This window comes from Leishmania panamensis, assembly GCF_000755165.1.
Source record: "Leishmania panamensis strain MHOM/PA/94/PSC-1 chromosome 18 sequence".
Taxonomy (NCBI): Eukaryota; Euglenozoa; class Kinetoplastea; order Trypanosomatida; family Trypanosomatidae; genus Leishmania; species Leishmania panamensis.
This window is the reverse complement of record NC_025863.1, coordinates 52,673-66,207: the sequence shown is the minus strand read 5'-3', so window position 1 is coordinate 66,207 and position 13,535 is coordinate 52,673. Positions and strand designations below refer to the sequence as shown.

The 13,535-nt window shown below is 51.8% G+C and overlaps 1 protein-coding gene across 1 annotated transcript, besides 2 other annotated features; it reads left to right on the top strand.

Moving 5' to 3' along the window:
• Nucleotides 1-160: 160 nt before the first annotated feature.
• Nucleotides 161-557: a repeat region.
• A 3,929-nt stretch (nt 558-4,486) lies between these two features.
• Nucleotides 4,487-5,530, top strand: LPMP_180170 (hypothetical protein; the record flags this gene model as incomplete). Its single annotated transcript, XM_010699549.1, has 1 exon — nt 4,487-5,530. The coding sequence occupies one exon, from the start codon at nt 4,487-4,489 to the stop codon at nt 5,528-5,530; it is 1,044 nt and encodes a 347-aa protein (XP_010697851.1).
• Nucleotides 5,531-8,135: 2,605 nt separating this feature from the next.
• Nucleotides 8,136-8,697: a repeat region.
• Nucleotides 8,698-13,535: the final 4,838 nt, after the last annotated feature.

Genomic DNA, 13,535 nt, shown 5'->3' with positions numbered 1-13,535 from the left:
ATGCAAGTCTCTTGGTGTATACATGAAGGAGTGCGTGCATGCATTGGTCTCACTAGACTCTCTCTGTATGAGTGGTTCTCTGTGTTTATCTGCGCGGATGACTGCATGCTTATCTGCGCTGTCTTGATTTTCCTCTTTCGCTTCTGTTTTCCCTTCTCCGCTGATGATGCCGGCCACCCCAGTGCATGATATCAGGGTGTCTAGCACGCCCCTCCCCGTTGTGGGGAAGCCAAGAGTCTGTAGCCTGCCATCGGGCACGGTTGCAGGCTCTTGGTCTCAGTGGACAGGCCCGGGCTGGCGCGGTGCGGAAGAGGCGTGCGGCCATGACCCCAACTACATCAGCGCACTACGAATCGTGCCGACGATCCAGCAAACACGCACGTGTGTCCGTTGTTTGCTCCACTTTTGCGTCGTTGCGGTGATGTTGAGCCCAGTGCTGGGCACTCGCTCGCGCTCTCTGCAGTGGGATTTTAGTGGGACTGAATGTCGCCAAACGCCCTTGGCCGGCTCGGCCCCCTGGCTTAGTCGCAGTGCAAGAGTGGTGTATGTGGGCTGTGGTGGTACGCCCCTGTTTGTTGACTTGTTTGTGGGTGGAATAACGTGTTGAATTGAAAAGAATCTCTTCTCTTTTCTCCTTGTTCTCTTTTTATTTTGTTTGTTTGGGGTCCACGGGAGCAAAGGACGCATCCCTGTGTGGGGCTCTTTCGCCATAGTCGTGACGTCCGTACGTAACGGTGTTGCTCTCTTTCTTTTTTTTCTCTGTTTCTTGCCTCTTCGCCTCCCTGCCACTTTACGCTGGACTAAGCGGTCTCCTTCCCCTACCCTTTTTCCCACCTTTGCACTTGGTTGTTTTTGCCCGCCCGTCCACGGAGTTTCCCTCTCTCATGCCTGCGCGTCTAGCTTGAGGACGCGGGTGTGGCGTTGTTCGAGAAGGCCATGCGGGTTTGTTTTTTGAATGCCGTTGATGTCGAGAGCACTGTGCCTCGATGTGCACGAGTACCGCGTTGTTGTCGTCGTCTTTTCATTCTCTCTTTTTTTTTCTTCCCAGTCTACTCTATTTTATCTTTTTTCTTTCCTTTTCTCGCTTCACGTTCCCTCTTCTTCCCAGCGCAGTCGCCCTGAGCGAGCATTCACTGCTTGGGACCTCTGTGCTCGGCGCACTGCCACACACAGCGCTGCGGCTCTGTGTCCGCTTGTCCACGGTTGTAGGTGTTTCCGGGGTGTCTTTCTTCCACAGTGTGGCTACCTTTTGGTCTTCTTTCGTGTAGAAGTGCCCCTGGTCTCCTCAACACGACCCCTCCTGACATGGCCACAGTCTTCTCCCATCTCCTGTCTCCGCATATCTGCTTCCACTATCGTAGATGATTGCACGTAGACAACAGTGTGGGGGAAGATGGACACGTGTGGCGTTTTACCGGCAACACGAAAATCAGGTCCCTTACTTCCCTCCTACTCCTCCTGTCTCAGCCCACTCCCCCAAAGGAGAGAGAGTTGCGGCAGCAGCGGTTCGAGGGAGATGTGATCTCTTCTGTGTAGAGCATCTGGCCCAGGGTGTGCGCCAGCTTCCCTGAAGTGCGTTTTCGAGGACATGTGTGCGCGACCCCACGACCCCTCTCTTTCTCGTCTTCCTTTGAACTCCACGGGCCCTCCATCACATGACGCAAGACTATGAGCATAAGAGGCTAACAGGCCCCATGCAGAACGTACTTTGCAAGGATACAGGCTCGTGCCAAAGCATTGTTCACGCCACCTGTGGCATGTCGAGGGTCTACATCCACATGGCGGGCGTACGCGTACATGGATTTCATGGCGCGTCTTGGCTGCACCACAGAGAAACTTTTGTTTTCGTAGGTCACCTAGTGGATGACGTGGGGACCAAGCGAAGACCACATCAATGATCAATGTGTGGCACCAACTCTTCATCCCTCTCTGCGCTGCAGCTGCGGTCGGGCCGCTCTTTAGTTGCACATGCGCACAGTCGGCAATCTCTACCTCGGCCTTCTCTCTCTCGTACTGTTCACTCTTTCACTTTCTCATCTCGTTCACTCTGCGCTTCTGTGCGTGTGGCGCAATCACCCTTGCACTGCCACACCACCACCACCCCTAGCTCCCAGACGCTACCGCCTTCCCCCAAACAAATATTACCTGCACAGAGCGCCGATCTCCTCTTACTCTTTCACCCATTCTTGCCTTTTCTCTTCTTTTTTTTCTTCGTCTCCCTCCCGCGGCGCTCTTCTTTCCCCTCTTTCGCGTCGGTGTTAGCGAGTACGGTAACGTTCCACTTCCCTTTTGCTCATTCTCTTCTCCTGCCTCCCCCTGCCCTGCTCCTTACCGACTCTGCCACTTCGTTGTGTCTCGTCGTGTCTCAGTGAAGCGAAAAGGTCCCTCAATCGCTTTATCCACCTGTCGTTGCTCTGCTGTGTGCGAATCCGCACCTTCTACACTCGCACAGACGCAACACAGCACCGAATTTGCAGCTACGGTTACATCCCGAGCGACAGTGAGAGCAGACGAGGCAACGTCAGCTGAACAAAAAGGAGAAAACGAATTCAAAGTGGAACCAAACAAGTAAAGAGGCGTAGAGAAGGAGAAAGTGCCACAGGGAGTAACAGAAAAAAACAAACGTACGTGTGTGCGCATCTCGGAGCGTAAAGGAGCATGTAAATCCATAGAAAGTTGGAGAGAAGAAAATAACACAGACAAGACGTATTCACAAGGAGACGGAGACAAATTCCTCAAGCACTGAGAAGGAGCAAAAAGCGCTTCACCCCCACCTCCTCCTCTCCACAGAGAAGACGAACAGTGAAAGACATCGAACTGAGGATCGATTGCTTCTGTTTTCTCTCTTTCACACAACTTCTCCAGTAACAAGCTTTACGTGTGCAGGCGTGTTTTTCTTCTTGCTCCTTCCCTCCTCTCTGTTTTGCCGAATAGCGTCTTTTTTGTGTCAGTTTTTTTTTTCCTGATTTCAAACCCCCCTTCCCCCTCTTTTCTTCTGTTTTTTTTTTTCTCTTTGTTTGTTGTTGTTGTTATTGGTTTCCTTCGCCGCTTTCCCGACGTACATCCCGTTGATTTGTTGACCATCATTTGTTTTGTCTCCGCCCTTTCTGTTTTTTTTTTTTTCGTTCGTTCAGTCTTATTTTTTTCCTCGGCTCTTCTCTCCCTCCCACTTCGACTATTTTCCGTCTTTTTGTCCGTCTTTTTCGTGCTGTTCAGATCCGTTTTTTTTTTTTTGCCCTTCTTTTTTTTGTTTGTTTGTTTGGACTCTCGTCGCCCTCTCTTTGGTGTTTGGTTGGTTGGCTCTTTTTCAAAGTACCCCCCGAAGTCATTCGCCTTGCGTTGCACAGAGTTTTGGTGCTCTCCCCCCTCCTTCCTTCAGTACGGAGGCAAACCCACAAATACCAAACAGCGAAAACAAACATAAATCCCGGAAAGCGACAACTAAAAAAGGAAGGCAAACAGGTATTGCCTGTCTCTCTTCATTCCTCCCACCCCCCTCTTTTATTCAAAGACGGCTGCTAGTGTTTTGTGTTCTCTGCTTCGTTGACGATATTTTCATTCTCCGCTTTCTCCCCCCCTTTTTTAGCCCTTGCGTTTCCGTGGTATCACACACAGACACACCCAGACAGCAGCATTCGCTCATTCATTCGTTCGTCTCTGGTTGTCTCCGCGTCGTGCACATCTTCCTGTTTTTCTTTTCTGTCTACTGCATGTGCATAACCGCCCAGCCTAACACCAATTTTGTTTCCTACTTTCTATCCTGTTATTTGTTTTCTTGAGTGAGTTGACAGGTGTTACCTCTCTCCCTCTGTCGTGCGTCCCGCTGCGTTTCGCTGAAGTTTTTTTTTGTAGGGCTGTTTGTCTGCTCTTGCATTCGTTCTTCTCTAACTCCCTCCCTCCCTTTGTTTCTCACATTTTTCTTTCGGCTACTGTCTTTGCATCCTCCTCTGTTTTCGACTTCTCGTTGCGTTTTCCCCCCACCCTTTTGCTCCTCTTCTTTGCGCCGGTTCGCCAGTTGGGAACTTTTTTTCTTATTGCGTCCGTCGTGGTCGAGTGCGACTTCTGCAGCCTTCTTCTCTCTCATTCTTCACTCATCCTTTGCAGACTTCTTCTCCAGTGCCTCTTCGTTTTCCTTTGGTTTGCCGTTTGCTGAGGCATTTTTTTCTCCTTTTCGTTTCCGTCTTTCCTATCTCTCAGTGCACCACCGTTTATTTCTTTGCACGCACTCCAGCGCTTCTCTGCGTCCTTTGTGTGTCACGGACTCCTTTCAGAGCTACTCGTCAGTGATTTCGAGTAACTGCTCACAGTTCCCTTGTACGTCTATTTCCTATTGCCGAGATCTCCGCGTCTGCTTTTCCTGATTGATTCGTATTCTTCTTATTCTTTTTCTGGTGTTTGTTTCATCCGTTCCTGATTCTTTTGCTTTGACTTTCCTCACTTCTTTCACTCCCGCCACCCCTTCATTCCCAAAGCCCGACCGCCCACCATGCAGAACGCCCCCGTCGTTATTGTGGCCTCAGCCCGCTGCCCTACGCAGATGCAGTTCTACACCCCAAGCAGCACGAATCTCTTCGTGCGCTACCTGTCGCGCGAGGTGGACGACGACCGTCTGCGCGCGATCTTCTCCGCCTTCGGCAATATCACCTCATCGATGGTGATGCGCGACATCTACAGTGGCCAGAGCCTCGGCACGGCATTTGTGCGCTACGAGAAGCACGAGGAGGCGCTGCGTGCGCTGCGTGACGCCCACGGGATGCCGCTGCTCGGCAAGACTGTGTCTGTGCAGTGGGCGAAGCAGCAGCACGACGGCACGCCAGCTGGGCAGGAGCGGCTGAGGATGAACAAGCTGTTCCTGCGCAACGTGCCGCTGGAGGTTACGGAGGAGGATCTTGTCGATCTTGTGAACTCCTACGGCTCCGTCCGGAAGGTGACGATTCACAACGACACTGCGCCGTTCATCGACGCAACGGAGCGCCGCCGCATTGTCTTCATCACCTTTGCCGAGCAAGGCGCTGCGGAGGCCGCGCTGCGTGCAGTGCACAACACCTGCGCCTTTCACCAGTGCCGCGGCATCCCACTGATGTGCAAGCTGATTAACGACGCTGTGAAGTCCAAGAGACACCGTATGGACAGTGTATGTTCCGGTGGGGATGTAACTGAATTTGCCACGACCAGCCCAAAGGCAGCCAGTAGTCGCACCTCTCGCATGGCGGTTGCTCCTCTCAGTATTCCGGACATGATGTGTGGGCCGGGCAAGACATCCGTGGAATCGTTCTGTCTATCACAGGTGCCGCAGCTCATGTCCTCCTCAGAGGACTCCGTGGCGAACACACCAAGTCGCTCCTGCGGTGGCTCTCAGTGGGACGAGGCGGCAGTGGCGCACACGCGTGTGTACTCATCGGTGGGGCCTTGGCCTATCGGTGGCGATTCGTCGAACGCGTCATTGCCGCGCAGCAGCAGCGATATGGGCTACAGCTTGCGCTTCTGTCATAACCCGTACTCGATGCTGGGTGAGAAGGTCTATGTATAGCGAGTGCATATGCGTTGCCCCCCCCTCTTTTTTTTCCTACTCCTGCTTTTTCTTACCCACGTACTCGCTGGCTTTGTTTGCTTCAGCATGCGCGTTCTCTTCCCGTAAGGGAGTGATGGCGAACATCAGGGGGGCCGGTGGGGAAGTGGAAAGAGATGGTCGAAGAGTAGGCAAGGCAAAATCCAGCTCTGAGGCTTAGACTATGCCTTTGCTCGATTTGTTGTTGCATTTGTTGTCCCTAGTTAAGGCAACCCGGGCGCTCTGTGAAACTGCCACAACACACATGACACTTGATCTCCGCACCTCTTTCTGTTTCATTTCTCTCTTCTGTATTTTTCCTGTTCAGCAGACATACTCTGGTGCACAAAGGTACGTTGAGGCGTGAGAGGACAAAAATGATTGCTGTGGCTCAAGGTAGGTCAGCCCATGTGGGCATACTTGTGTGCACGGACTCCTGGACATAAGCACTTTCCGCCAGCACTCCCGCACACTCGCAAATCCCCGAATTTCCTGTATTATGTGCGGCGCCACTCTCTCTAGTTCATTCGTTTGTTTGCGTAAGTGCCATCTGTTGGCCTTCTCTTTGCACCTTCTGCAAACCCGTTCGCTTCCTACGGTCCCCTTGGCACCTGGGTGCTTATGAGTGTCATTCCCACGATCCAAGAAGAGCCCTGCTGAGGTTGTGCTCGGTCGTTGCTCACCTGTGCACGGCCCAGTCAACCGATGTGTCGATGTTTATTTGAGCGTTGTAGAGGGAGGGAGCGAGGCACTCTTGTGTATTAGGAATTCTTCTTTAACTGCGCTTGTATATATCTATATATGTGCTTTCACCCCCACCCAAGATGGCGACTCTCCTTCTCTCTGTTTCCACCCTACTCATTTCTTTTGTTTTGTGCTTTCGCTACGTTTTACCTCATCTATGTTTTATATGCCTATGGTCGTCGCTTGTTGGTTCGTTAGAGATGTCTTGCATATACATACATCTCTGTCTATCTATAAATACATGTGTATATATGTATGTATGTATATGTATGTATATGTATGAGTATGTATGTATATGTATGTGTGTGTATGAGTATGTATATATATATATATATATTTTGAGGAAGGAGGTGGAATCGGAGATAGTTCTCGGATCACCGGGTGACAGCCACTGCAGGTATGACGAGCCCATGTCGCCTCTTGCTGTACTTTTCGATCTGCAGATTGGCGCTCATCTCCGACATTCCTCGTCGCCATGTTCCCTTTTCTACGGACCCCTTTGTCCCCCCATTTGCGCTATCGTTTTACCTTTCTCTCAGATGTCAGTCTTTTCTATTGAAAAGGGTAATGGCGCAATAAAGACTGGGAAAGCTGAAGCACGCTTGAGTGTTGGGCTGCGTGTCGCTCCTGCGCAGAGCAAGCACATACAAGAAAAAGCGTCGAGTGACTGTGGCTGTGTGGTTCGTCGGAGTAAAGTACACAGGCGTGGTGTACGTGTGTGTGCGTGTGTGTGAAGGCCAGCGGGGACGCGGCGAAGATGTAAGCAGACGTAGGGATACTCAACAGCGAAAACGGTAGATGGACCTTCTAAACATGACTGCAGTCTGTGAGAGATTAGCGGGGGGAGGGCCGCAGAGAGTTGTTTTGACATCTGTGCATGTTTCAGGCCTTCTCGCTTCATACGTAGTACCGTTCACGGCTCTTCGGCTGTCTGGGTCGTGTGCGCTCACCGTACCCATGTTTATCGGATACTCCTCTCTCCAGTTTCGGTTCCTGTTCAACGTATTTGCAGTCCTTCCCACCTCCTCTTGTGCCCATTGTTACCTCCTGCGCCATCGACGCACCTCCTCTCGCACCTTTTTTTATTATTTGCTAGATTTTTCTGGTTGGTGTCGAAACTTCCTGCACAGCCCTCTTCACTGCGCTGCTTTCCCTCTTTCTTCGCTTTGCTGTACGGTTTCGTGTCCCATCATCTGCGAATTGTCTCCTCTCTGTTGTGTTTCAACCCTCGTAGTCGTCCTTCTTCACCACCCTCTCCTCTTCAAGATTGGCCCCTTTAACTCGTATTAGCCTTCTCTTCCTCACCTCCTCACTCATGCCTCTTTTGTTTTTGTGTGCCACTCATGTGAGTCACAGAGCGATTTTCTCTCTCTCAGTGCATCTTCCCTAAGCAGCGTACTGCCACTCTCTACCCGCAAGCGCTAAGCACTCAGTGGTAAGAAGGGGCTGCACCCACCCACACACACACACACCCAGTATGAAGAGGAACACTAAAATGAAGAGCGTAGCTGTACTGTACGAAAAGAGACCCCATAAAGTTACTTCCTAGCAGCCAGCAAAGCGTACGTGGCTGTACTTTGTGCACTTTCTTTCCCATCCCCTCCCTCACAGACCCACCAACTCTCGCTGACGAGCGACTGCCCCTTCTCGTTTCTCCCTGTCTCTTTCTCTATTTTTGTTTTGTTTTCTTTCTTCGTTCTCGTTGCCCATCTGCTCCCTCACTCGCTGTCTTTTGACCCCTTCCATGCCCATTTCCGTCCATCTTCCTCTACTTCCCTTCTCTCAACCTTTTCGCTCCCCCTTATCTCTTTTCCTCGCCCGCTTTTTCGTTCCTTTTCACCGCTGGTGAGGGACACCTCAGTGCGTGGTCTCTCCGCCTCCGCTACCACACTCTCTGTGGTGGTGGGGGGAGCCAGGCAGCCCCCCTACCACTGCCAATGCCGAGTTGCCTCTGGTGGTGATGGTGCCAAGTGCCTGCGATGTAGGGAGGAGGCCAGAGCGGTGCGTCGCTGCTGGTGCCGGCGGGTGAGGCCATGGATGGCGTGGCGTCGGAGCGACCTGTGACAGTGAGCACGCTTGCGCCACCCACATGGTGGGCATTGTGCGAGAGTGACTCGAGGGCATCGCACCCGGCCCCTCGCTGTCTGCTGGTGTGGGGCGCCTCCCCCCCTCCTCCCACTCCCGAGAGAGGGGGATGCACGAGGTGGCGACCAGCATGACGGGGGCGGCTGGGGGGCGGCCTGCAGGGCGGGTGGTCGTGGCTTGAGGCCGGGGCCGTGCCCAGCTGACTGAGTGGGCGCACTGCTGTGACGCGTGTGCCCACGGCTGCGTCGCACCCTGCGATGGCCCATGTGACAGGCCGGGGGTGGAGTGGAGCGTTGAGCCTTTGTTGTACGAGAGAGGGGGTGATGGAGGCTTTGGAGATCGCAAACGAAAGAAAAAATGTCGTATGGTGAATTCGGCACCTGGCCTTTTTGTTTCTTCGTTAGTTGTTAGTTTTTGTGCGTTGGATGCTTCAGCTGTAGTTGAGCTTCTCCTCGTGCATTTCTGTCCCTTTCCATCATTGTTACCTCTTTTGTTTCTATGAATTCGTGAAGGGCAGCCTTCTGCGATGTTTCTCTTGTTCGTTGCGTGGGCGCGTATTTTTTTTGTCCTATACTTTATTACTGGTGCACTTTCTGTCGTTCGTTTCTCTTTCAGTCTGCTTGTCTCTGTATTCCGTGGTTGCGGCATGTAGAGCGAAGGTGAGAGTTAAATATATGATGGGCGTTTCATCTTCGTGCTCTGTCAGTGTCTGGCACCCTGCCCATGCGTAGCTGTTTCGATCGTTTTTTTTATCTTGTTTACACTCAGATTGTTCTGAGCAGCTGAGGGCTGAGCAGTGCCCGATGAGGCTTCTTTTATGTTGTTTATCGTGCGCTTGAACTCCAAGAAAATCGGTACACGGCTGTTTGTTCATGGATGTTTTTGTATGTTTTATCGACGCCTCATTCTGGCAGTCCACCTGATCACCGATGTTAGCGTGCGTGGGGGAGAGACGGAGCGGTGATTACGCACGAAGGGTCGAAGAGGAAGAATGCGTTGTAGGGCCACATGCTATGCATGCGGCACGGCAGCGGCCGGGAAGGAAGTGTAAAAGAGGAACCACCGTGGACAACTTTACCGAGATCAACGCTGTGGCGTAGCGCTGTTGTCCTTTTGCGTGTGTTACTCGTCTTTTACGTGACTTTCCGAGTGCAGGTGCCACTAAGGCCTCCCTATCCTAAGCCATTTTACCAGTTTTACTTTTGTTTTTACTTCTCCGCAACTGCGTGGTAGACAATCTACGCACGAAATGAATATGCAGCGAGGAGAGAGCAATATTTCAGAGTTCACCTTGGTTTCGGTTTTCTGTTGAAGAGGCCGTCCCGAGGAGACATACTGTACGCGGTGCACAGCTGCTATACGTAGAAAACGCTGATCATTATGAGATGGGCAGTGTTGCGGAGGGTGCAGGGAGGGAAGGGATGCCTCCTCTTAGTTTCTGCTTTTTTTTGAATTTGCTCTGTAGTACTTTGCTGTTGTTTTGTGCTACGCTTGTCTTCTCATCCAGCATTCACGAATAAGGGTTTCCTCGTGCGTTCTCCCCTCATGTGTTTGCGTGGGCGATGCCTCGTCCCGGGTATCGATGTACTTTCTGCACCTTTTTTGTTTTGGTCTTCCCACTTGCCCGCCCAGTCACGCTCACTCTCGGGTGGGTGAACAGAAGCGCTTATGACGGGTGCCGGGTGAGCGGGGGGGCTTCACTGTGTAGTCTGCATGCTTGACCAGCGTACCTTCTGTCCCTTTTTTTTGCCTTTATATCAGGTGTCTCGTGGTTCTCTTTCCTTTCATCGTTACCGTTGCCTCCCCCGTTCGTTTTGTGTGCTCTGTTCTCTTTATGCATGTGCTTATGCATGCGATGGCGCGCCTTGACGCAACGAAGGACGCAGAGCCCATCACGTGACTGTGTTTTGACTCTCTCCCCCCCCCTAAATCACCCATACCCGTGCGCACCCACGCCTTCAGAAGCACACCTGCGTATGTGTATGTGTATGTGTATGCTCACCGATACACATACACGCGCCCCCCTGTGTGCCTATTGGCTGGTTCAACTTCTATCCCCTCTCCCGTTCCCGTAATATTAATACGCTGCGGCTACCAGTTGGCAAATCGTCATTTTGCGGAGGGCTTTACTAACAAGCGGGGCTAGGACAATGGCCGGAGAAGAATCGTACGCGAATGGAAGTACATTATGCGCCACGATGGAGCCACGGTCCAACAGAATCGCAGAGAAAGAGTTGACTGTACCTACACGTGGAGGTTACGCGGGAGTTCAGGTCTCTCAAAGAAATGGGGAAAAGGGCATTTGACGTGAGACCGATTCTCAGAGAGAGAAAACGAGCAACCTCCCTAGCTCGATCCCTGAGCCTTCTGTACCCCTTCCCGTCATACTCTTCATGACTTCGTGTTGCTTTTTCCCTTGCGAATTTTGCCTGACTTGGGACTCTTTCTCATCCTGTGTATGTGTATGTGTGCGTGTGTGTGTGTGTGCGTATGGAGGTTGCGTGCGTATTTCGTTCTCTCCTTTGATCTCCCTTTGTTTTTTTTTTTGTGTTGGCTGATTTGGTTTGGAGTTTTCCTCCTATTTTTTTTTTCTGCGACACCGTCTTTCTTTTGCTTGTCTCGTCGCTCTTGTCTACCTTGAAAGGTTTATTTTATTCTCCCTGTATTGCTGCACAACACACTGTCCTCCTACCGACCGCCTCGAACGCTTGCATCGCACGCTCAGTCGGAGGTTGTACGTGTGGAATGACCGCAGCAGGAGTCGGTGACGGAGAAGGACGAAACACCGAGAGTGATGAGTGGCTGTTGCGTGAAGCAGTCAAGGGCCAACCTCGCACTCTCTTCTTTTCCATCGCCGTATACCGGTCGCTCTCTCTTACTTTCACGTGGTCAGCACTCTCTGCTCTTTCACCCATGTGCCGTGGTCTAACTTATTTCCTGCTTTCTTCCCCCTCGCTACTCTCGTTCTCTGGCGTAATTTCTTCCTTTTACGCCACTACTTGGCCATTTTGCGCGTCACTTTCATCTTTTGTGGAGGTGTGTGTCGCAGGGACAGCAAGGCAGGAGCCAGAGCAGCCAAGAAGTGACAAGGGGGTTAACCTGTGTTGGAAAAGGGGGGAGGTAGGAATGCGAGGTTGAGGAAGAGGCGAGCCACCTCTCAACAAGCATCCGCCTCTCTCTGACGGCTCCGTCCGCTTCCTCACCTTCCCCAATATGCATCTTCATGCATCTACGCGTGTGCTGACACTTTCATGTGTATGTGTGTGTGTGTAGGGGGGGGGCACTCGGGATCAACGCATCTTCTTTGACGGCCACGCGACCTGCCTTTCCCTTCTCCCACCTCTCGCCTCTTCTTCTCTTTCTTTAGTGCGGGTGTAGCAGAGGACGTGTGACACCACGAACCTTTCTGTGGAGGGAGGGCCCAGGGAGAACAGTAGAACCCTCGTGTCGTCTTCCTCTGATATAGAGTTTACGATGAAAGGTCGTAGCCAAAGGCCTTTGCCTACGTGTGTGTGTGTGTGCCATCTTCCGCTTCACTTTTTTGCTCTTCAGTCGCTATTCTTGCCTTTTGTTTTCCTTGTTTTCAGTGTTTCACTCACTCCGACACTTGCGCTTTCAGTTTTCCTTTCTGCCCTTTCGAATACATGCTGCCCTTTCCGCTCTTTCTTTCTCGAGTGTCTCGAGGGCAGGCATCACCCACACCACACATTGGACCATTACTGCAATGTGTGTCTGTCTGTTGTTTTTTTTTTTCAGCCTTTCATTCGCCTATATATTTTTTTGGACTTCTTTCCTCGCTTCTGCCCTCCGTGTGAGTGTGCGTTTCTTACTTCTCTTTCTCACATCAGACAGGGTATATGCTCCCCCCTCTCTCTCTCTCTCTCTCTTGCACTTCCTTTCCCTGCACATCGTGTTTCTTCCCTTACGCTGTTTTTGCTTACTGGCCGCTCCTTTTTTGTTTTACTGTGCTGTTTAGCATCACTTTGCCGTGGCTTTCTTCTCAATGTCCTCTTGTCTCTCTCTCTCTCTCTCTCTGTATGCGTGTGTACTTATGCGCATTGTGACTCGTCTTGGGTTTTGTGCGTGTCTTCTCCCCTTCCTCCGTTCGCGTGCGTTGCTGTGTTCTCCATTTCCCCTTCGTTCTCCTTTTTCACTTTCTCTCGCTTCTTCCTCTCTACGCGTATGTGCATGTCTTGTATGCCCGCATGTGTGTGTGCCCCTCTTTCTCTTCCTGGGAGAAGAGGCAGTGACCGCTTTTTTTGTTTTCGTTCTGGCCTCTCCCCTTTTCTGTGCCCTTTTAGTGCTGTTCACTGGGTCGTCGCGCTCTCTTTCACCAATCCCCCCCTCTCCTTCAGTGTTCCCGACATCGACTTTCCTTTGTTGCTGTCATTAGCGGTGAAGACACTCTACGCATCGCCTGCGGACGTCGATACGCATACGCGTGCATGCACGCAGGTGAATTTTCTTATTTTTCGCTTTCCTCCTTTCCCCCTTCCGTCATACGTTTCACCATCCCCAACTCTGTCGTGGTTGTGAAGGCGTACGCGCGCAGAGCGGTGTATCAGCCGTCGGAGAGCAAAGATGAACAAATCACGTAGGGCTGTGAAGGCAAGGAGAGCAAGACGAGGAGGTGGTCGCTGCTCACACACAAGAAAGGAAAGGGCTCGGTAAAGAAGCAGAGTAGGTGGTGTGTTGCTCTGTAACAGTCCACAAAGCACACGCCATGACTTTCCCCCTTGTCTTCTTCCCCTCCGTCTCCTTTCATCTCATGTACGCCTGCTGCACTCTCAATCTCTCCCCTTCTCTTCTACCCCATAGCCACATATACGTGGCGATGCTTATGTGAGCGTGCGCATGTGAGTGTCGTCGTGGGAGGGAAGGTGGAGGAGGAGGGCAGAACGTTCGAAACACCGTAGATAACAGAGTAAGTTGTGACTGGGGCAAAGGCATCGGCCACTATTTTTTTCTGCGGAAATTGCGCACCGAAACGGGGCGGGCAAGCGAGCACGAGGAAGAGAAAAGAGCGAAACCACTGCAATTTCGGGAGACGAGCGAGGGGGCACACGATACAGGCGCGAAAAGGTTCACCGTTCTTGTTGATATAAAGAAGAGACCGCCAAGAGAGGAAGGGCGACTGAGTGGCGAGAAGATGGAAACG